The sequence below is a fragment of the Diabrotica undecimpunctata genome, chromosome 2, assembly GCF_040954645.1.
Source record: "Diabrotica undecimpunctata isolate CICGRU chromosome 2, icDiaUnde3, whole genome shotgun sequence".
NCBI classification, from domain to species: Eukaryota; Metazoa; Arthropoda; class Insecta; order Coleoptera; family Chrysomelidae; genus Diabrotica; species Diabrotica undecimpunctata.
In genome coordinates, this window is record NC_092804.1 from 144,571,959 (window position 1) to 144,597,459 (window position 25,501).

At 33.2% G+C, this 25,501-nt stretch overlaps 1 protein-coding gene across 2 annotated transcripts in view; it reads left to right on the top strand.

Annotated features, from left to right (window-relative positions):
* spn-E (tudor domain containing 9 protein spindle E) overlaps window positions 1–25,501 on the top strand; it is a 117,502-nt gene continuing 92,001 nt past the window's right edge. Inside the window, exons 1-7 of one of the 2 annotated variants that reach the window (XM_072523635.1) lie at window positions 1–170; window positions 1,573–1,805; window positions 12,349–12,486; window positions 12,568–12,789; window positions 15,584–15,787; window positions 18,999–19,172; window positions 23,150–23,525. In XM_072523635.1, coding sequence (XP_072379736.1) covers window positions 1,617–1,805; window positions 12,349–12,486; window positions 12,568–12,789; window positions 15,584–15,787; window positions 18,999–19,172; window positions 23,150–23,525 — 1,303 coding nt within the window. In that variant the 5' untranslated portion in view covers window positions 1–170; window positions 1,573–1,616. Of the gene's footprint in view, window positions 171–263; window positions 282–1,572; window positions 1,806–12,348; window positions 12,487–12,567; window positions 12,790–15,583; window positions 15,788–18,998; window positions 19,173–23,149; window positions 23,526–25,501 lie in introns of those variants that run through there. The other variant, XM_072523636.1, reaches the window with a different exon arrangement.

Genomic DNA, 25,501 nt, shown 5'->3' on the forward strand with positions numbered 1-25,501 from the left:
ACAGAATATTGGAAAGAGAAGAATTATCAACAATTTTCTAGATTTTCTGTTTTTGATTTTGAATAAGTTGAAGTTGAATGTTGGAAACTTTCAGTTTTTTTTTAATATATTATTAAGTATTAATTACAAAAAATATTTTGAAGTTGAAGGTTATGCGTCAATGCAATAAGGTATAAAAATGTTGTTTTTATTTAATTATTAGAATCGGCACCTTTGATTAAAGCTTTTTAATTTAGTGTAGTATGAATGCATTGGTAGTTCAAATTAAGTGTTAGCTTGAGGTACGGAAAGTCTGTTAAATAGTCTTAACACCATTAACTACATATACAATAAGATAGATAATGGCTAGAACAACTGTACCTTTAAAAATTTTCTTTGTAGGAGACTGGTCTGTATACATATGAAATATTGTGTTCATGCATTAAAGTGTGATATTACTTTTTAAGATAATAGAGTTGCACTTCCAATCATGACCACCGATGGGGATGCTCAAATTGGTTACGAATTAGAGGTCAAAAAAGTTAAAAAAACATTCACATCCACATTTTATACCAACTTAGTATGGCACATTATGCAATATTTAAACATTTACAAACAGAAGGGCGACATTTACTTTTCTTTAATTGTATATTTATTTTGAATGTCCAACTATTAATCCCCTAAAATAAGATTGCATCTAACAGCTAGTGCAATACAATATGCAGCTTTATATAGTTATATGTCATTAATTTATTGAACTCAAATGAGTCCGTAGGTGTGGAACATAGGTAAATTCTATTCTTTCATCTATTGCCGAGTTCTGAAATTATTTTACTGTGGCAAATTATTATGTTTTGTTACATAGAAATAAAAAAAATTCTAATAGTTTTATGTAACACTTTCGCTGTGGAAGTGCCTTTCTTATTCCTCAGTCTATGCAAACATCGCTATTTGGTGTTATCTGAATATTGCCTATGCTATCAAAAAAGTTCATTCCACACAGGAAAATGTTCTGAAATAAAGTTCTGCAGCAAAAGTGTTAATTGTGTTGCTTGACTCATAATGACAATTTAGACCATAGAATATACATTTTGATGTAGAGGAATTGATAATATTTAAGATAAATTTCCTGAAACAATTTTATTGAAGTTATAAGACATTAGAGGGAGTGTGGCATCCAGGGAGTGAGATAGATAAAATTAAACTATTAGAATTTTCAAGTAATAAAACAAAATTATTTGTATTTTGAGTACAATAAAAAAGTGTTGGAAGTTGGGAATGAAAATAGATGATCATGGTCATTATCTAATGATTGTTAGGCTGAGATTCTAATAAATTGAAAATGATAAGTAATTCATCTAGAATTGAGCAAAATGGCTGTTATGGTGGTCACTAGTAAGAGGGTAGTAATTAGGTTTATCTGTTTAATTAAACTGCAAAATTAGACATTTTTCTAAGTTCTTTTTAAGTATTTTCTACTATTTTTAATAGTAAATATCTAAAATTTTAGTTGAAATTATGTTTATTTGGCGTTTTAATTTCCACTTTGTAAAATACTTTTAGAATTAATATTATCTTCATGTTTTGTTCCAGCTTTTTAAGCTTTTTTAGATCCAGACATATATTCATTGGACATAATGAATAAATTGTTAGAAAATTTCCATAAAATGCCAGTTATCCCCACTGGCCAAGTTAATGGGGTTGTGGGGATTACAACTGAAGATGATTATTCTTCTACAGACGAGAGTGAGGAGGAAGAAGAGGAATATGAACAAGAATATGTAGCTGAGGAAAAGAAAAAATATGCGTCTTTTCAAGTTGATCAGGCAAGTTAAATTAATCTAAATATAACTTCTTATTTATTACTATACAATTTTCCCAATTTTTTTTATATCTTTAATTGTATTTTCCCATAGTACATTTCCACCACATTTGAATCTGTTAGTACAGGACTTTTATTGTAAGATGCTTATAGTGAAACAATATTACACTACTTATTTAAAGATATTCCCTGCTGGTCACAGACACATGGTATTCAGTGAACCACAATGATTTACTATTCACTGAACTACTCTTTAAATGTTCTTTGTATTTGGTGAACAGGCTGTACATACATATGGAGTAGTTGCCAAAGATAGCTCAGTGTTGGAATAACACATATTTCGTCATAAAAAAATGTATAGTGGAAAAATGGTAATTGATGCTGCTGCTTTTGTAGTTATTTTATTATTTACATAATTTACATATTTTATTTTTAAGGAATCTGTCTGTACTCTACTTTTTGTAGATTCCTTAACCTAATTCTGACAAGCCTTAAAAAAATTTCTGTTTTTATGGTAATTATTGATTCTCTTGATTCTCTTGTATGTGTATCAAGTGATTATGGCTAAACTACTGACCAAGTAGTCACAGAAACACAGAACAAACATTCAGCGTTTTTAAATGTACATAATATACTGTGATTTCTGTACTTATTGAAAATGGTAATTAGTTGAAAATGTTTTTGGTAGATGAACAACTGATAAATAGAAGAAAACAAAGGGAGATATTTTATTGTTTGTAAAAAATATGCTACATCTTTGTAATTAACAGCTAATCATTTGTATCATACCTAGAGTAAAATTACATAATATTATAAAATAACTAACTATAAAAATAGAGGCCAACACAATAAAAAAAAAAAAAACATTCTGATGAAATAAAATCATAATTAAAAGAGAAACAGTACTCTTATTGATCAATGTATAAATGGTACCTAGATAAACTGATCATTAACAACTTCAGTTAAACTATTGTACCGTTTTGATGTCACAAGTTTTTTTTAAAACTTGCTTTGAAGTAAAAACTTCTTGTGTAAAATATTTATTAAAAAAATTGAAAAATATCCAAAATTGATTTATAAGTTTACAGAATGTTTTAGTCCTATCAGACCATCCTTATTGAAAAACGTCTATATAGTAGTTGAAAACTACCCACATAATGAGGTCAGATGACCCTTAAATTACATAATTAAAGTAATAATTTTAATAATTATTATGACACTAGGTTGATGTTTGACTAGGAAAGGATTAAATTTTTAATGGAACATACAAATTCCCTGCTCGAAAAATAGATAAAAATGAGTGGTAACAAATCAACGTAGCTGAACAAAAAGATATGTGTCACCCTTTATTTAATTGTAGAAATGGATAAGATTGCTTTCCAATTGCAGTATTAAAAAATTATTCAGTATGCAAATTTGTCAAAAGTAGTACCACTTTATTTTTCTTTGGTGTGTATGCTTTCTGTTGAAGGCAAATATGGATTTATCTATCTCATTTTTATCTGTAAACTAAAGAAGTATTTCCCTTTAATTTTTTTGCTAAGTTAGTTCAGAAAATTTTCTGATACATTATATAGACACAGGTTCAATATTCTCATCATCAACTTTTGCAACATATCGAATAACATTCCATATTCTAACATTTTCCTCAAAACCTCAAGCTGTTCATCAATGGTACAGTTCTCATATGGCGTATAGTATGAACTAACCATGGCCGGTGACAAACCACTCCCTCAAGATGTGCGGCAAATTCTTACTGTATTTTGAGAATTGTTATCAGTCTGTTTAAAATATCATAGTGGTAAACATCGAAATTCAGGTCCGAATTCAGTTAGTGATGGAGTTTAAAAGTAAATTAATGTGTTTAAATATATGGAGGAAGAAGAAACCTCTAGGGTACTGAATGTTACATTAGATCAGTTGTATGACGGAGTGATCGCTGTAACTGGTGTTTCAGGAAGAAGTATTCAAAGAATTGTTATCAAGCAAAGGTGTATAGAATGTGTTGCAAGTTCTTCTTTTAAATCGTGAACTAAAAGGAAAAATAGGATAAAGCCTAAAACCGATTTAGATAATGCAGATAAAAGTTTGCTACATAGAACTACTTTAAATACTTTTATATGCCATTGACAAAATTGTGTCTACAGTGCCGAATATTTTAAGAAAATTTAAAGAAACTGAATATGCAGTAGGTGAAAATTCTCTTAGAACAGTATAAAATCGAAGGGATTCTACTGGAGAAATACGGAAATGAACAGAAAAATATTAACGGAAATACATGATATTCGTCACTTAAGAATAGCATTTTTACTTGTCATGAAATTGTACAGAGTCAAAACGAATGTATAAAAGGATGAAATTTATATTCATGCTTTGCAAACCTTTGCTAAAGATATTTCAAAGCCTCGTGGACCTCGTAAATACGCATGCCCAACAAATAAATGGACCTCAAAAACATTTACCATTTTAATTTCATAGGAAATTAGGCGACTGGGTAGGATTTCAAGGTGCTAATAATGTCCAGTATTTCCAATAAACATGACATATTATGTTTCTCTAATCTTAAACATTTCAGTTAATCGCATTTTTATTTTATCTCAAATTGAAAGATGTAATAAAAATTTACGACTTCCCGTCTTCACTGCCGATAAGAATTGCTGTGTAAAAATGTAAAATATATTCATTGCACTAATTTGGCTTATAAATAAACCTTTTAAGAACTAAAAAAAATCTAGAGGATAGATAAATAACATATCAATGTATGATAGAAAAATAATAGGATTTTGGTTTTAAATTCAGCAAAATATGTTTATACAAAAGGTCGCTCATACAAAAAGCGGTCCTAATTTATTTAACAGTTTTGTATAAATCCATTTTAGGTTGTGATAAGGGCCTCAAACAATTGAAAATAATGTTTTTAAAATTAAATAAGCTCAAACTAAAGTATAAGAAACTGATAGAACAAGGTTTAGCGAATTCAAAAATAATTGTGTGTTTTTGAGCCTTCATTCATCATTTTTCGTTTTTTTTACAGTTTTAAATTGTTTATAAGTTGAAAACGATCAACTTTAGAAAAAAATTAGAATTAACCTTTTTTATTCAGAATGATCCAAAAAATGATATATTAAAAACGATTGTTCACGAAAAAAAAAAAAAAATAAAAATATTAAAGCTATTTCACTAACGAAAAAACTAGTTCGTCTCTGTCTCGCTACGATAACGTACTGAAGAGAGGTGCATGTTTTTAGCAATGTCTGATTTCATTGTTTCGTTCGTAGATCGACGCCACTAAATGATTACGTCAGGTCCACGACATTATGAATTATCTCTACTTGTTAGAATGACAATTCCAATAAAGGATTAGCTAAGCCCATTTCAAAAGGGCAATAATTAATTGTGGTTCATGCTGGCAGTGAGAAGGACTTTATTCCCAATGCTCAGTTGATTATGAAATCAAATTCAAATACCAGAGACTATTATCACCAAATGAATTTTACGAATTACAAAAATTGGTTGGAAGAAAAGTTAATTTCTAACCTACCTCCAAAGTTGGTTGTGATTATTGACAATGTGCCTTATCACAATGTTCAAAAAGATAAAGCACCTCATTCTAACAGTAGAAAACAAATTATGATAGAGTGGTTAAGGTCTAAGAATATTATTTATTTTGACATAAATATGTTAAAACCTAATTTGTACAACATTATTAACCTTCTCGTGCATAATTTTAAGGAAAATTTTTTTATTGCAAAATTACTTCGTCTAATTTAGAGGTGATGTACCAGACGAAGGTCTATCTCGTTTATTTTCTTTCTGCATTCCCAAATTTATTAATGCTCTGGCAATACTTGCTTTAAATTCAAGCAGATCTTTTTTTGGATTTCCGTTTTTCTTGTACAAAATCCATGCATTTACAACAAGAACATCCACAAAATGAATAAAAACTCTTAATGTACCAGCGTTTGTTTCTTTTCCTTAGAGGATACAGGGCCAATAACTTGTCCATCAGGTCTACTCCTACCATGTTTTTGTTATAAAACTGAACAGAAAATGGTCTGTTCACTTCTATAGTAGTCTTAGTAGATTTATACCAGCGTTTTGTTTTATTCTGAGGTTCTATTCCAGCACAATTAGAAACAATGTAAATAGTCTTGTTGTCTAGCCATTCAGAAACAATTATATTGCCACCTTCAGTACATGCAACGGATGAAGTTTCCCTTACCCTCTTGTTTCATTTGTTTATCTGTTTTCATAACAGAATTACAATTTTGTAGTTGATTCAATCAGTGAGTTCCTGTCGCCCATATACCTCTTTTATGGAGTTCTTCGATAAGGGTAAGGGAGCAAAATAAATTAAAAAAAAATACATTATGATTAATTCTCTCTAAGTCGTCAGTTAGGCGCAAAACTACATCAGCGCACGCTCCAAGTTTAATAATTTGACTTCTGTCTTCCGAAGCTCCTTGGTAAACCTCAAAACGATACATAACATCCACTAATTCCAGCTCTCACCCAAACTTTGACTCCCCACTTTTTAGGTTTTTTTGGTAAGTATTGCTTTATACCTAATTTTTCTTTTAGTGAAATAATTTGCTCATCAACTGATTGATATCCCTCTGGATCTGTGGCACCTAAGAAGTTTTTCTAAATTTTATCCAAAAATAGTCGGATTTTTAGCAATTTGTCTGTGTTATTTTGATTTACATTATTATTATTTACGAAATGTAAAAACCTCAAATAGATTCAAATCTATTAACAGGCATAGCATCTGCAATAAGGTCCATTATCACTTAACCAGTAAAGCCGTGAATCTGGGATATCTGATGTACGCCATCACTAAATTTATGCCCAAGATAGCATATAACTAATATTTTGTAAAACCAAAATTTAATTTATTGTTTTGGCCAGCATACAAATTGGTCTGAAAGACGATATCATCCATTATGTCTGCAGTGAACAGTGATAAAAAATAATCAATGGGATTGTTTCCTTGAACATGAATATTTTCTGTTCCTCTAAACTGTGGCAAAGTTGCTGGCCCATACATACATGTTGTCGTTATTACACCATTTCCAGTCTTTATTTCAGCCTTTTTTGTTTTTTTCTCTTGATTTTTATGTTTTGATGAAAGTTCCAAAATACGCTGATCTAATGGAATTTCATCTTCACTCATATCATCGTCACTGTTTTCTTGCTGTATTTCTTCTAAGTCACTTTCAATAATTTGGTCTTCAGCCGTTCACATGTTTGAGCGAATACGTCTCATCGTCATTGTAATCAGATTCCAAATCTGAACCTTCTGGTAAATCATAAACAATGTCATCATTGTCAATACCTATAAATTCCTCATTTTCTGGTAAACATAAATGTGTTTCATCCCTATTGTCGTCTTCATCGGCAAAAAGTACTTTCTGAAATAGAATAAAATTTCCCATTGAAGAAGTAATAAATAAAATATATTATATAAAATTTATTTATTTCCACTAAAATAATATAGGTAAGTACATAAAAAAATGCCCTCGAAAATCCCTAAATAAATAATAAATCTTTGACAAGAAAATAACAAAAAATATGTGAACAAGAAACCTACTATCCCTCTGAAAATTATACTAATAAAATATACCACAAGAGTAAAATTCCAAGTTACATATTGCATGATGTCCATCTAGTGGACATGACTTCAAGGTGATATTTTCAGTGAGTTTTTCAATTATTTTGAAATTATAACAGAGGCTAATTGTGTAAAATACGTAATTCTATAAGAAAAATATTTTCTTACCTTTTTTTGCTTTTCCATAGAAACTACGGGCACTTATTTCAGGCAATTCACAGGTGGTCATTGCGGGTCAGGTGATTTATAGATACTAACATAAACAAACTTTGACTTTCAAAATAAATATTGCAGATTGCGGTAGTAGTTACTTGATTAGAGTCCCCTGAAAGGGATTTCATAAAACCCTAGAGTTCGGCGTCGACACCCACCACATATTTGTTGACTTCAAAGCCGCATACGACTCCGTTAATAGAAATAAACTTCCACTTGTTATGGTAGAATTTCGCATTCCGTTTGATCTTGTCCGGTTAACTGAACTTACACTCACAGGTGCAGAGAGCATGGTAAAAATCCAAAATGATCTCTCAAGACCCTTCCATTGCAAAAATGGACTAAGACAGGGTGATGGACTATCGTGTCTCTTATTTAACCTGGCATTAGAAAAAATAATTCGAGAGTCGCAGATTACTACGAATGGTACTATCTTTAACAAATCAGTACAAATTGTCGGATACGCAGATGACAGACATCGTAGGTAGGTCCACAGATTCTCTGACTGAAGCATTTCGGTCGTTAAGAGCATCTGCACACAGAATGGGACTAAATATAAATGTTCAAAAGACCAAATATATGTGTTGCACTAGGTCAAGCAACCCGACACCTACACGAATAATAATTGATGACCTAGAACTGGAAGGTGTTGACACCTTCATATACTTAGGGTCGCTGCTGACCAAAGATAACAACGTCAGTGAAGAAATAAAAAGAAGAATAGTGCTTGCCAATAAGTGTTACGATGGCTTAAGAAGACAGATGGCCTCAAAAATGCCTAGAAAAATTAAACTGACTGTATACAAAACACTAATAAGACCAGTGCTAACATATGGTTCAGAAACTTGGACACTAACACAGAATGACCAAGAATTGCTCAAACATTTTGAGCGAAAAATACTAAGACGAATATATGGAGGCATAAAAGAACAAGGTTTGTGGTGCAGGTGTTACAATTTTGAGTTGTATAGAAGATTTGGAGAACCTGACGTTGTAAAATTCATTAAGGTAGCACGCCTCAGATGGATAGGTCATGTAATCAGACGAGAGGAAGATACCATAGTCAGAAAAGTTTTTGACCGAAGAGAGCCGATCGGACAACGAAGAAGAGGAAGACCTAGACTTAGGTACCAAGACAACCTAGAAAATGATTTGAAGTCTATCGGAATTAGAGCATGGAGAAGAGTTGCCAGAGACAGGGGCGAATGGAGGATTGTTCTGAAGAAGGCTTTGGCTCATAAAGAGCTGTAACGCCACTGATGATGATGATGAAAGGGATTTCATGCATTTTGCACAAGTTTCATAGAATTAAAATGTATTTTTTGGAGTTAAAAAGATCTGTCCACAAAATTTAATACGTTCGAGAAAGATACAATTTTAACTCATGATCACAGTGTCTTACGATTACCTCCCTACCATCCATATTTGAATCCCATCGAATTAGTTTGGGCATTATTGAAGCAATATGTGGGACAAAGAAATTTGTCTTATAATATTGGGAATGTTCAACAATTATGCGAAACCTTTTTTGACGAATTTGTCAATTTTTGACAATATTGTTGAGTTGTGTTCCTGGGACGATTTTACTTGTAAGATAGTTCATTCGATTACATGAAATCAACTTTAACTTGAGAATATCCATCAGAAAAAATCATAGCATATAATTCGTCTTTAAAAAGACAAACACATGCCATGATGACAGCAAAAATCTCCTGTTAGTGATTCCATAGTAAATTATGAGGGAAAAAACCAGGAAAAACACCTCACAATACTATCCCGACATGGTAAGTATTTGGTCGTGCATTTAGTTTACTTTCAATAAACACCAAATTCTGATTTTATGTGTTTGTTATTTAAAAAACATAAATTATGCATCCTCTATATGTTACCGACTTACTAATACTGGTATTTTCCTTTTAATAACTTTCTCTTTTAATATGGGTAACCAGATCCTACTACATTCTGCCGAGGAATTTGCGACACAATTGGTCTCATTTAGCATAATTAGAGCCGCTTCTTTGATTTTTCTCTTTTTACCATCCATTTCTTTTAGGACTATATTTTAATCATTCCATTGAACCCTAGGTTCATTATCCCATTATTATTAAGAACGATTTCCGAAGTGGAAATTAAAACGTCAATAAACGTACTTTAACCTTTAATTGTGGTTTATTCCCATTTAAATAGTAAGTTTTTTCTTAAGTTGAAATAAAATAATTATTTAGTGTATAAAATTAGTATTATTGATTATATTATTAAAAATTATTTTAATATCAAATTATTATTCGCAATAAAATTTAATCTCTTTTTTTCTCAGAATGTACTTCATTATCCACTTCTGCTCCTATTTACAACAACCCAAATGGAATAAAATTCTTTTATTGTTCACAGCAAAATATATTTATTCTCTATTTTTAGAATGTTTAACTTATTCTTAGAATATTACAATTACTGTTTGTTCTTAGAATGTTTAACTATTCTTAGAATATTGTAGTTATTCGAATTTGCTGATTCATAAACTGCTTTTAGTATATCTACAAGAACCGAAATAGCATTTTAAATTCCATATACTGTTTACCCCTTAAGCAAAAGTTTATATTTTTATTCCGAATTCTTTCTGTCGTACACTTAACTAAACTTTACGCAGACAGAACGCTACAGAATCTGTAGACCTGTCCACTAGTTTTCTAGCATTTCTCTTCGTTTTATCGTCAAATCTTAAACAGTGCTATAAACTGTTATAAAATCTAAATTATAATTTTGAGCCTCGTAATGCACCAAAGAGATACATAAAACCAATAAATGTTTTGACTTCCATTTTGTTTATTGATTTTTTGGAACTTCGAGGCTAACCAGACTATACATTTTCTGCATTCAGCAGCATAATATGTAGAATCTCTTCCGCGAATACTAAGCTCCATGATTCAACAGGCCTGCCAGCATTTCTTGCTTTATTATTTTATTTGGACCAGGAAAATGTTTCCTTTTTTTTTTAAATGTAGTTACACTCTTTAGCAATCAAAACACAAATAATGATCTATAAGCTAATTTGCTGGCTGCAGAGCAAAGGGCTGCTATTGGCTTGGTGAGCTCTTCTCCAGTGTCAAGACTACTTTAACCGTTTCTCAGGTCAGCTGGCCAGTTTCTTTTGAGTCTCTTATTGGTATTATGTTCTATTAGAGGTTCAACTAAGGGGTTACTGTGTGATTCCAGCCCTTCATGGTGCCTCGTGCCATATTTAGTGATCACATCCTGTATGAACAGGATTCTTAGTTCTTCTGAAGCGTTAGGTTTGACACATACCAGGGTGCAGCAGTTATCCTTCGCATTATTTTCGATTTGCTTCTTTGAATTATGCTTGTATTTGACTTGCTCGCACATCTTCAGAGTTGGATTCCGTACGTATAGATAGGTTTTATGATAGTTTTATAGACCAGGATTTTATTTTCTATGGTCAGTTTCGATTTCCTACCGACAAGCCAGTTAAGATTTTTCATTCTTGGGTCAATTTTTTTCCGCTTCTTATGAAAGTGTTCTTTCCAATTGAGTTTTAAGTCAAGATGTATTCCTAGGTATTTGGTGCTAGAGGATTGTGGAAGTTGGATATTGTTAAGTGCGAGTGGGGGACGCTGGTCTTTTCTCAAGGTAATAGTCAATTGTACTGATTTTGTTTCATTCATTTTAATTCTCCACTTGTTTGACCACGTTTCAATTTCATTCAGTTGTTTCTGTAGAATGTTAGGTGCTATAGTTGGATTTTAGTCGACTGCAAGGATGACAACATCATCTGCAAACATACCCGTGATGGTTTTATTCTTAGAGGGTAGATCTGCTATGTATAGCACATATAATATTGGTCCAAGAACGCTACCCTGTGGGACACCAGATTTTATAGGGAAATTATTGTAATTACTTTAATTCGCTCTTGTTCGGAATTCTCTACCACAGAGAGAACTGTGCAGTACTGTTTGCTTCCTGAACCTGCTGTATCGATGAGTGTTCTTTTCGAAAGCCAAATAGGTGGTTGGGTATCCATTGCTTTGTGTTGGGGTCTGAGTTAATTTTTTGTAACAGTAACCTTTCAAGTATTTTGGATGCAATTGGTAGTAGACTTATTGGCATATATGATGAAACCTCATTTGCATTTTTTCCTGCTTTTGGAGTTAGTATTATTTCACCGGGTTTTAAAGAGCTTTATCCAGTAATTTGACCGTAGAATGGCATTGAAGATTAGAGTAAACAGTATAATTCCTTTATCTGGTAGTTCCTTTATTATCTTGGGTGTTATTTTGTCCCGCCCAGGAGATGTTTAAATATTGAATTTCTTGTTGAACTTCGTTTTTGGTTACTGGTCTGATTACTGGTATGATCGCTGGAATGTTATTTATGTCCCTTTCAATTTCAATGTCTGGAACTTCGTTGTTAGGAGTAAATACTTAAGCTAGGTATTTGTGACCAGGAAAATGTAAAATAATATTTAATATTATATATTTTTAGACGTTCTTGGCATGCTGATGCTTGTGTTGTCCAAATATGTTCATAATTTTCCAATATACTGGCGATATTCCTTTGTGAGATACTGAGCTCCTTGACTTTGTACATTCTGCTTTATTGTATCTTTTTATTTTTGTTCACCTAAAATATTCCATTCTTATTTTGTAACTATCTTACATTTTCAATTTTAGTTTTGTTTTATCAAATTTCTTTACATGCTATTTTTTAGGAGCCAAGCACTATGTCAGAAGTGGAAGGGGTTGATGGCATTACTTTTAAGAATAATCCATTACATGTATATTCACAGTACAGCTTCAACTCAACATTTCGGAAAAGGGAGCTACCAATTGATGATTTTAAAGACAAGGTAGATAAAAAACACAAAATTAAAAAATATTTAGCTTTAGATTTTCAAGACTTTATGAACATAAACAATTATACTTTACAGATTCTGTACCATATTGGTATATATAACGTTGTTATCATCCATGGACCTACAGGATGTGGCAAAACAACCCAAGTTCCTCAGTTCATATTAGATTATTGTCGTGACGAGGGAAAATATTGTAATATTGCCGTAACTCAGCCCAGGAAAATAGCTACAATTAATATTGCTAAAAGAGTGTGTGAAGAAAGAGGTTGGGCAATGGGCACAGTTTGTGGATATCAGGTTGGTATTGAACATTTATACAGAAAAATTAATTTCGCAATCAATAATTTTATGTACATACAGATATTTTGGTGGAAACCAGTAGCGGTTTGTGAGATTTCAATTTACAGGGCGCCAAAACTCATACAAACTTTTTTCCATGCAAATATAACAATTTGATGTGATCCAGATAATGAATCCCGAGTGGTCCACTAATTTTTGAATAACAGCAAAAAACTTTCTAGTGTTGTACTTGCAATCTAATCAAGGATGAAATTTGAAGTTATTATTTCAGATGAAATATTCAATTTTTTTTAAATTTACGAATATGAACAGCAATATGTTATTGTTATAGAAAACGCTGTAAACCATTTTATGACGCGTAATAATCCTGATTTAAAAATATTTCACTCTCATTTTGACATCTAAGGACTAATTCAAAAGTACTGCAAAATTTGCAACACTTCAGTTCCAGATGGAACGATTTTTTCTCTTTTTTCTTATGCTCAACCATACTTGTGAACAATTAGAACTTAATTGTGTTGCTATATTTTTTTATCAAGGACTAGCTGATCAGCGGAACTTCGTATTGCCTTAAAATTAAATAATGTATCAAAGTTCAATAAGCTTATCTTTCGAGTCTGTTAAGTAACAAAAATCTTTGGGTAATGAAATGAATCCCGTCAAGGTGTCAATAGCGACCTTACCATTTCCAATATCTAGCAACTGCTTCAAAAACACAATTGCACTTTGATCTTGTTGCAAAAATACTCACATGTTATTTTCAATTGGAGCATCTTTACATACCGCCACAAATTGGATGATGTTAGACATGCCTTTAGTTTAGTCCGCAGCAATAAATTGGGGAATAATTATTAAATAAGGAACAGTCTGAAAATAGAATCATGGCTCTACCAAAAATGTTTTTGATTGTCACGAATATCTTTCTGTCCAGTCCTTGTAATGACTTCTTGTGGGCCAATGTACATTCATCCCAAAGGATTAATTTGCATTCCTTTGATCTTCCACATCTGTTTCGAGCTTTCCATAGCAAGATAATGTGATGCCTAGATATTTAAACTCCATCACTTCTTCTATTATCTGACCTTCCAGCTATCATATACATCTTAGTAAATTTGCTGTAGTAACCATGCATTTTGTCTTTTTTGGGGAAATTAACATGTTAAATTTTCTGGCGGTTATATTAAATTGGTGCAGCATACGTTGTAAATCATCTTCACTTTGAGTGAGTAGTGTTGCGTAGTCTGCATAGCATTTGGTATCCTTTTTTAGTTCTTACTTTTTTTATTATTTCATCCATAATCAGGTTGAACAATAGAGGACTCGGGGAATCTTCCCGTCTTATCCCATTGCCAGTTCCAATAGGGTCAGTCAGTTATTCTTCTACTTTTACTTTTATAGTGTTCTTTTGGTAGATATTTTCGATCGTTTTGATTATTCCTAAAGGTATCTTGCTTGCATACAATAAGTGGATAACGTCCTTTAATTTGACCTGGTCAAATGCCTTCTTAAGGTCCACGAAACATAGATATGCAGGTTTGTTGTATTCTAATGATTTCTGTTACACTTGTCTCATTACAAATTAAGCGTCGGTGCATGATCTTCCCGACCTAAAACCTTGTTCTTCGCTTGTTGTAATTTCATTCACTTTATTTCTTTCACTTTGGTTGTTAATTTTAGTGTTATGTTTAATAAATGAATTCCTCTGTAATTTTCCGGGTCCGATTTGTTTCCCTTTTTGAAGAGAGGTATTAGGATGCTTGATCTCCATTCTTGAGTAATTCTGTTTTGTTCGATTATTTTTTGGATTAGTTTTAGTAGTTGTTTGGTCAGATATGGTCCTCCGTAATTTAGGATTTCGTTCGGTATTCTCTCCTCTCCTGATGATTTTGTTTTTTTAAATTGCTTAATGCTTCCTCTGATCATTTTCCATATTTTTTCTGTGTTCTGTAGTAGTGTTTGTTACTTTCCCCTCTCCAAGTGATTCTGTTGCTGCGTTAATTTTGTTATTTTTGAGTTTTCCCAGCTTTCCTCGATGTTATCGTTTTCTAATATTTCATTCCCAGCGATCTTCTCTGATATTCTTTTTCTATATAAGTATTCCGTGGATTCCGTATTTAGTCTTTCGACTCTGATTTTTGTTTGTGTTGGCGCCGCTCTCTTAGGTGTGAACTATTTCATGATGATTATTGTTTTACACAATACTTACATCTGCTGAGTTAAGGCATCTTACTATTTTTGATGCAAATTAAAACTGACCATAGAAAATAAGCTGCTGTTATACAAACATTAAGATAGTACAAATAGTTATATCCAAAATATTCTGAATGATGTTCAATGTTCCCTGGTTTGTAACAATAAAGCCTTATAAACAATAAAGACAATAAAGCACGACGACTCAGCTATACCTTTGGTGGAAGAAGAATATCAAGAAATTACCTTGACAGACTGAAGAGATCACCCAAATCAAGAAGCAAGACTTCTAAACGCTCCACCTGAAATCGCGAGACGACTGAATAAATTACGGCCAACAGGCTTAATAAATTCACTGTATAAACTAATATATAGTGGTTTATAAGAAAGATTGTCAGAGGACAACTTCTCTCTCATATGTGAATATTCAAACCATTTACTTAATTATTTCAAATGAAGTAGATTGTAAATTACATTGTAATAAAACAATTTTAGTGTTAATTATTAAAAAATATTTGTTTAGCTGGATGATGGTTCAGTCATCACTACTGAATTGAAGTTGCAATTGAATTCTTACTTTCTAATACATACTATTTTTTAGGTGGGATTAGAGAAAAAACTGTCACCCGATGTGATTTTAACTTATATGACCACAGGAGTGCTACTTCAAAAAATTATTCACTTTAAAAGATTAACTGAGTACACTCATATTATTATAGACGAGATTCACGAAAGAACTCAAGAGTTAGATTTCTTATTGCTGTTAATAAGAAAGTTTTTGTATGCACAGAATTCTTCAACTAAGGTATAGTATAACTTAATAAATAAATATAAATTACTTAAATTAGTAAATGATAGTAAAGAGTTTCGTAGTGTCCTTTGATACAATTTTTATGCCACTTTTGTTGGGTGCCAATTATTTGACAATAAAATGATACCTCAGTCGTGTAACTATAAAACGACACTTAGATGCCAATTTTATTGTTGGGGCTTCAACTAGCTTTTTGTCAGGTGTAGGTACGTCTTTATTGCAAATTCTACTATGAGAAATTGGGCAGGAACAAATAAAACATACAAACTGATCATATTTATTAAATGTAAAGAAACAAAAATTTAATGTAAACAATAAGCAAATCTTGCCTAAGTTTTACAAATTAGTAAAAATATAAAAATATACTTACTGGTAATTATTATATATTGTCAAAGTGTCACTTCTGGACCAGAGGTATGTAAGTATAGTCTTCACATGTCTCTAATTATAGGTTTGATATGGAGATGTTAATCAATAAGTGTAATATTATACTCTTATTCTTACGAAGAGATAACAGTTTAAATTTATCTAAGACGAGTTTATTATATAAAATACCATATAACATAACAAATATAAAACCTACTTAAAAAGAGAATCAAGAACAATGCTACTTCTTACACAAGAATATTTGTTTGACAATTGTATCATATAATTTCAAAATGTCAGTGATAATTAACTTTAAACAAGATTACAACCTAGAACTATTTATTGTGTGAAAGGTACAACACACTCTGTTGTTTTATTAAAATAAACATAGGTTTATTTTTACATCCCCCAACCATTTCTTACATACGTTAGATTCGAGATAAAGGCAACTAATACATAATATATATGAAAACACAACTATGAGTACAACTAGACGAAAATACAAATCCTATCCCAATTAAGAGAGGAGTTAAACAAGGCGACGTAATATCTCCAAGCTTTTTAATCTCCCCCTAGAAGACGTCTTCAAAACTACAAATTGGTTAACATATGGCATCAACGTTAATGGCAACAAGTTTAACCACCTCAGATTCGGTGACGACATCGTGATTATAACGAGCATATTCGAGAAATTACAAATTATGATGAAGGAACTCGCAGGCAGCTTCCAATACGTCGGCCTTAAAATGAATATGACAAAAACAAAAACAATGACCAACGTAGACGATTTTAGACGTATAACTATAAATGGCAGTGAGATAGGACAAGTCCAAAAATAGATCTACCTAGGCCAAATTGCGGAAATCACTAGAAGAGCAAGACTGGCATGGGCGGGATTTGGAAAACTCAGTTGGATATTGAAGAACCGCAAAATACTTCAATACTTGAAAAGCAAAGTATTCAATCAAACCATCCTTCCTATCATCGGAATGACGACATCAAAAGAATAGCCGGAACAAATTTAAAATGTGTTGCTCAGGATAGAGATCCATGGAAGGAGTTGGGAGAGGCCTATGTCCCAAAAAGGACGAGAGAAGGCTAACAAGAAGAAGATTATATTCATGATGTTGTACCGAATTTTAATAGGCTATTTGTTTATCTTTTTGTAAGTTTGTCACTTCACACAGTTTCTCGGAAAAAATCGGATGGGCTTTTCCAAAAAGTAAATATTCTAGGCTATAACCGGTTACAGAGTGATCTGTTTTATTGTATCTGTTAATCTGGTAAACTGACTGGTCTACAAGTAAGTGGATGTATTTTTTTGACAAACAATTTCCTCCAAATCCTTCTATTGTATCTAAGGACATTATCTCAAAAGGTTCCTTTGGCGATCTTAATTGTGACAATAGACCATATTTTGGACCTATTCTTGTTTTATTTTTACAGCAGATTTGGCATTTTTCGCAGACATCCTTTACCAGTGAATCTATATTCTCAATGTAGTAAACATTTCTAATTTTGTTTGTTACTTTACCATCACAAATATGACCATAAAATTTGTGAATTTTTGTTATTAACTCTATTCCAAAATCTTTGGATAAAATTATTTTTCTTTTCATTCTTCCTTAATTTATAAAATATATCTTGGTTCCAAATTGTTCCCCTTATTTTATCTATCAGTTGTCGATTAATATTTTGAATGATTAAATCTTTTACACATTTCGTATAGCCCAGAGGACAGAAAACGATATTATTAAATCGTTTTCGTTCATGGCCATTGGCCACCAAAGTAGGTGGCACCTCTGTACGCTAACCACTGCAGTGGTCAAGTTTTAGGAGACATTCGTTGCACTTTCCGAGTTTGAATTTGTATCAGCCCGAGTGTCTGATGAATCAGGGATGCTGAAATGAGTCATAACACTCTATTGATACCGATTCTAGCACGGGAAGTTTAACGAATTTGTCCTCCTATGCCATATATTTGGCCATTTAATTCAACAAAGCGATAGCAGCTTTTGCTAAAAGATTTAGTCTTAATATAATCTGTGGTTTTCCGAGAGGTTTGACGGCGCATTGAATAACTTGGCTCTTAGAAAAGTGTTGACGACGTTTCGGTAAGGTCACACTTATATATATTCAAGGATTCTACAGTATTCACCGCCTTCCCTCGCTCAACTGTTTCCATCTCTCTCTCTGTTGTCCCATTATCCATCGTTTAGGCCTCTCTTACTCATTGCGTCGTCTACTTCGTTCCTCCAGGATTTTCGGGGTCGTCCTTTTTTCCTCCTTCCTAATGGGCTCCATTCGGTTATTCTCTTTATCCATCTGCTGTCGCTAGTTCTTCTTACATGTCCATACCACTTTAGTCTTTTTTATTCTATATATGTTAGTATGTCTGTTTCTATTGACGTTCTTTGCTTTATTTCGTCATTACTTCTCCTATCCATACTTGTTACTCTGCAGCATCTTCGCAGACATTCCATCTCTGTTGCTACTATCTTACTGCTGTTTTTCTTGTTTATGATCCAATTTTCAGCCCCATATGTCATAATACTTCGCACTAATGTTTTATAAATCTGTGTTTTTGTCTTCATATTTAGGTGTCTATCCCACGATACTGAGTTAAGATGTCGGATTGCTGTTCTTGTTAATATCTAGGCCAGCCTTGGTATATTCTTCTTGTAGTTTCTTCATCATGTAACTGAGGTCGTCTTGGTCTTGTGCAATCACTACTTGATCGTCTGCAAAGCATAAGGTCACACTTGCTATTATCAAATCAGATTAGTTCTGCTTCTTCCAGATGTTTGAAGAGAACTTATCAGTATTATTTTGTTTTCAGATTATTTTGATGTCCGCTACCATTAAAGCTGAAGAATTTGCAGATTATTTTCAATGTAAAAACGATGTTTCGTTCTTAGCTCCGATTATACATGTAGACAGGGAGAGTATGTACACCAAAACACTTTTTTACTTAGAAGACCTTAAATCTGTTTTCGATAACACAAGAGCAGAGGTAAGTACAATACTCATATCTAAAATTAACGATGCTTATACTTAACATCAATTAATATATACTGCTCCACGAAATTAACACACCATCTACAAAAACAAAAAAAGCGATTCATTGGTGTTTTAAATTTAATTGTATTCATTTTGTATTGAATGTACCATGTATGTGGAATGTTTTTATCAGCTTACTTATTTTGCTTTTTCTTTTCAACCGGTTTCTAAGGAACACAAAATAAAGGTGCTGTAAATTTTTTAATGTCGATAAGGGGTTAGGGTCATTTTTAAGTCTTTGTGTGAACTATTCCTGTTATTCGCTAACCTTTTGCTAATGTTTTAATCAACATGCAACGCGAATCGAGAAATTTGACTAATAAAGAGCTCAAATAGTGTTTTTATATGAAGAAGTTTGGAGTTACAGACTTTTAGGGGATTCTGTCTTTACAATTGTGATAGGCGTATTCGCGTGTACCGACGTTAGAACAAACAATATGCACAGTATAACATGCAAGGAACGATGTTATTCGGTGGAGGGTCGGTTATAGTCTGGGGTTGCGTTTCTTTAACGGGTCGTACATACTTGGTGGTGTTGAATAATGGTACAATCAACGCTCACCCATATATCGTTGACGTTCCATGTTGTGCCATTTGCCCCTTATACAGGCGAACATTTTATTCTAAAGCACGATAATGCTCGTTGCAAGTATAGAGCAAAATTATATAGAGGAAGTTGGAATCGACTTTATGGGATGGCCAGCGAATAGTGCCGATCTCAATCCTATAGAGAATGTTTGCTGCAAGCTTGGTAGACGTTTACGGAATTTGGAAATTTGGAATAAACTGGACGAGAATACTTTAAGACCCTTTATTTTGACTACGATGCAAGCTGTCATTCGTATCAGAGGTGCAAATACGTCTTAGTCAAAAAAATTAAACAATTTCAATTTTTAGAATTAGCGATTTTGTTAATTGTTTTAAGATTGTGTTAAGTTTATGAATATTGAAGATGATTAGCGACAATATCACCAAATCTGTTTGTTTTACAAAGTAAAGTAATACACGAAATAAAATGCGTTTCATTTCAATGAATATTTTCATGTTATATGGTAAGTTTTAAAGTGGTGCGTTAATTTCTTGGAGCAGTGTAGATATACAAAAATACTGTAACATATATTTAAAATCCCCATTTGATTCATATACACTTTTATTTATCGTAAAATTGCCTTACTTCAATACTACTCAAAACATATACAGTGGAACTTGGTTATAGCGTCATTGAAGGGTCCAGTAAAAAAATGGCGCTATATCAGAGTGACGTTATAAAAGAGGTAGAAAAAAATGAAATTTTAAAGAGGTAAAATTTTATTACAGCTGCATTTAGCATAAAAAATTAAGAAATAAAACATATCATGTATATGAAAATTTTTTATGAAAAAGTTCTCTAATGCTGAAAAAAGTCAGTTATTTTCTTCTGCACAACCCTTTCCGAAAAATAAAGTTTTTCTGGAGTGTCATTAATAATCGGAGCTGCTTCTTTAGTAGTTGTGGATGCCTCCCTGAACTGGTAAAACCTGAATATGGTCTCAGCAGCTCTCATTGCTTCTTGGATGGTAGGACAATCAACGCCGCCTTCTTCTTCTTCATTTTCATCATCGACATCCATTTCCACATTTGCACTTGTTCCACAATTTCTTTATCGCTTAAAACTTGAAATGTTTCTACCTGATCGTCTACTAAAATGTAGAAGTCAAGATCAGTTCCAAACTCTCTCTCCATCCATCCAATGGCGCTACAGCCCAAATCGGGCCTTGGCCTCCTTCAACAGGCTTCTTCAATCATCTCGATTTACCGCTGTTCTTTTCCATGAACGCGTTCCCAGGCAGTTCCTGGCATCCTCATCGACTTCGTCTTCCCATCTCTTTTCAGTTCTTCCAACAGGTCTTTTTCGCTGCATTCTTGCATTTAATAATTTTCTGGGGATTCTATTTTCATGCATGCGGACCACGTGCCCTGCCCACCGTAATCTCTGCAGTTTAGTATGTTGTGCTAGAGTTTGTTCGCTATATTGCTCGTATATTTCTCTATTATACCTAATTGGCCAGTTGTCCAAACTCTCTCTGGTTTATATTAAATTTTTGTATCCACTCTGACAAAGGCATGTCGTTAGTCAACATCCTGAACATTGGGAGAAACTACAGTCAATTTAGCTTGACGAAGGCACTTGTCAACGTCACTTGTTACGTCAGTGACAATCCTCGGCGGCGACCTGTCTACGTGTGAGGTGGAAATTCCTCCGCCTGCCGAACCTACCCGCCCGTGGTGTGGGAGTAACGGGTAGGCAAGGTACTCACAACACAGGTACTACGGGGAAGGTGGAGCCCCCACGGGACGCGTATAGTGGACGTATCGTGGTAACCCCACGGGGTGACCCACGGGACGTTTTTGGTACGCGCCGCGTGGCACCTTCACTTTGGTGTCGGACTCGTAGGGGCAGAGGTTTCACTAACGGGCGTATGTCGAGAGATATGTAGCCCAGGGTCCTGCCAGGTTTAATACTTGGAGGGCACGCCATTATAGCAATGTATCTGCCATGTTTGCACAAACAAAAGCCGTGACTCTTTGTATTGAAAGCTTTCCACCGATAAATTTTTGATTTTTTAAATTTAAAGTTTTGTCTGGCGTTAATTTGTAAAAGACACCATTTTCATTGCCATTGAAAATATCTTATCCTTGTATAGTTGCCTTAGTTGTGGCCATGTGTTTTGTAACCAATTTTCGCGAAAGAAATTAAGTGCCGGGCTTTAAACCGATCTAGCCAGCCGTTAGAGCATGTGAAATCTTCACCAAACAGTTTTCCGAACTCTGTAGCTTTCTCCTTTAAACGTGACCCGGACACAGGAATATTAGAACTGCGACACGGCTTGTCTACATCACCACGAATGCACTTCTTAATCTTTAACATTTTCTCCATCCTCATTAAAGGCTTTTAAAATTGTGTCCTTGTTTTTTAGGATTGAGCCGACAGTCGAATTAACAAGTCTAAATTGCCGACATACACCAGCAATTTTTCGACCACTTTCAAATGCTCTTATAACACGCCCTTTATCTTTAATAGGCAAAGCCTTCCTTTTAGTACTACAACTTGCCATATTAAAAAATAAAAAGTTAATTACTAAATTAAAATATAAAAACAAAACGAGCCGAACACAATTTCACGGTAACGAAAATTTCTTAAACTGACTGTTCTGAAACAGAAAATTTGACTGTTAGGATAGCACTGATAAATGAGAAATCATAGAACTGTTAATGTGACATAACTGTACACTGAAGGGATAATCAGGCTTTCTCACGTCCTTGGAAGGAACAATGCCTCAAAGCCGAAACGCATTGCACTTTATTCTTCATAAAATAAAAAACGACAACCTACTGTAAAATTTTATGACACCGTAGACAAGGCTTATTTTATTTTTAGCGTATAAAACCGAGTTTTTAATAACGTTATCGAATAGTTTTTGGCCGGACCTATTAATAATTGACGTTACAACCAAGATGACGTAACTCGAGGCCGTAATATCCAAGTTCCACTGTATATATATATATATATATATATATATATATATATATATATATATATATATATATATATATGTATGTATGTATATTACATACTCAATATATCGGCGATTGCTGACTCATTGTCGAAGGGTCGGGAACACAGATCCGACTATACTACAATAATATGTTTATCTGGTACGAAGTCGATATATCAGTAGTTTTCTTGTTGGGTATCAAACATGGTGATTATAACCTGAAAAAATTTACTAACTAACACCTCTGAACTGACTAAAGAGCTCAGATTAAAAATAATAAACAGTTTCCGTCTAAAAAAAGCAGTTAGTTACCATAACATTAGTTTAAATAATTAAAATAAACAAATGGGAGTTGTAAAAACATTTAACATTTAAAATAACATTTTTTTTGCAGTTTCCAACTTTCGATATAGATAAACCAGAAATTTCAGAAGGTCTTTGGAAAGTTTTTACTTGCTTAGTATCATTCATTGATCGATTTGATTTTAAAGATAAATATACCAATGAGCTTATAATCGGAAGTATTTTGGTATTTTTACCCGGTATTTACGAGATCGAGGAGGCTCATAAATATCTTCGTGAAAATTGTGAAACTCATGCCAAGAAGCAGAATACCAATCGTATAAAATGGGATATAATACCTCTACATTCCTCCCTACCCAATGACGAACTTGCCAAAGCTTTCTTACCGACGAAAAAAGGATACAGGAAAGTAATTCTATCCACTAATATTGCAGAGAGTTCCATCACAGTACCAGATTCGTATTATGGTATGTTTTTTCGTTTTTTTTTTAAATAGTAGTTAAAAAGATATACATATGCAATCCGATAAATTGATACAATTTGTGCGTTTTGTCTATTGTAAACTTCAAAGCTATTTTTACTATGTACAAAGGTTATTAATATACATGGTATGGTAAGAAAATGGGCCAAAGGGTTTTTAACTAAAACCTATATTTTTAAATCAGGCATTTTTCTAGATAGCTACTTGAATAATATATGAATAAAGCAGATTTAAGTAAACTTGTACATGGACCGCATGCCCCATATTGAATAAAAGGTATTAGTGATAACTTTTTGTCACTGATTAATATAAAAAGTACTTATTTAATAAAGAAAGCTTGATTAACTTTATAAGAAAGAGGTATATGTCTTCGATGTTCAAAATATTAACGATATTTGTTATATTTGAATACAGTAGACTCCCTCTTAACCGGTCCCGCATTAACCGGCCGTCGTATTAACCTGCCACTCCCCCTTCCTATGGTTTCCTATTGTTTTGCGTACGAGCTCGCTCCCGGTTGTCAGTTCTGTTTTTGCTTTCGAGGAGGATTGAATTCGACTTGTGTGGAAATGAGTGAGAAGCGTAAACGTGTGGTTGTGACAATGGAAAAACGTCTAAGTGTGCTTAAACGGATCGACAAAGGTGAGTCGGTAAAGAAAATTTGTTCAGAGTCGAATGTGGGGAAAAGTATAGTGAATAACTGGTGGAGGGATCAGCGTTCAATCGAGAATTTTTGCGCCCAAATGGAATCAGATAAAAATCTAAGAACTAGATGCACTAAAAAAGAAAGGGAGTTAGAGATAGTAGATTAAGCTCTTTGGTTGTGGTTCCTTCAAGAACGGCGAAGAGGCACACCTATTAGCGGCCCGATTCTAAGGGAAAAGGCTTTATGTATACACAGCAAAATTATAGACGGAGGCGAATTCATTGAGAGCCCTATGAAAATGAGGAGAATAATTATGATGATGTTCACGGAGAGGAAAAGATCGGCGACACCGAAGGAAAGGCTGCAATGGAGGTGGCATTGAATTATATTGAACAACAACCTGGGTCATCTTCAATAGACGTCTGGTTTTTAAAAAATGGAGAGATATATCTTCTAAAAATTCACGTAATGTCAAGAAACAGAAGAAAGTTACTGATTTTTTTAAAACAAGTTTGTAAAATATTTAAATATGTATTTATGTACATAAAAATAAATAGTATTTTTCAACTGTAGACTACGTGATCTTTATTAATATACACCCTCCTGTATATGTGTTTGATATATGTATGTATGTCATCTCTTCATTGACTTCAAAGCAGCCTATGACAGTGTGAAAAGAACTGCATTATATAATGCAATGATAGACTTTGGGATCCCACCTAAGTTAGTTAAGTTGACCCACCTAACAATGTAAAACGTAAGCTCATGCGTTAGAATTGGAGGAGAAAACTCTACCTTCTTTGACATTAATAATGGTCTAAGACAGGGGGACGCGTTGGCGTGTCTGCTCTTTAATATTGCCTTGGAAAAGGCAATCAGACAATTAAATATTAGAATGAATGGAACTATTTTTAATAGATCGACGCAAATTCTCGCATTCGCTGACGATATAGTTATAGTGGGTAGAAGTATGAGAGACATGGTGCAGTGTTTTACAAGGCTTGCGGACGCAGCAAGTGAATTAGGACTTGTGGTAAACGAGGAAAAAACCAAATATATGTTGGTTTCTAAAAACCCTCGAAATATCCAACAAAGAATTCAAATTAACAACCATACCTTTGAGCAAGTCAAAAAATTTACATATTTTGGATCGCTAGTAAACGCAACAAACACGACAAGCGACGAAATAAAAAGACGCATAGCAATAGCAAACAGAACTGTTCACGGCCTCCAGAGACATTTAAAAAATAAAAATATAAAACGTGCACTAAAGCTTAATATATACAGGACCTTAATAAGACCAGTTTTGATATATA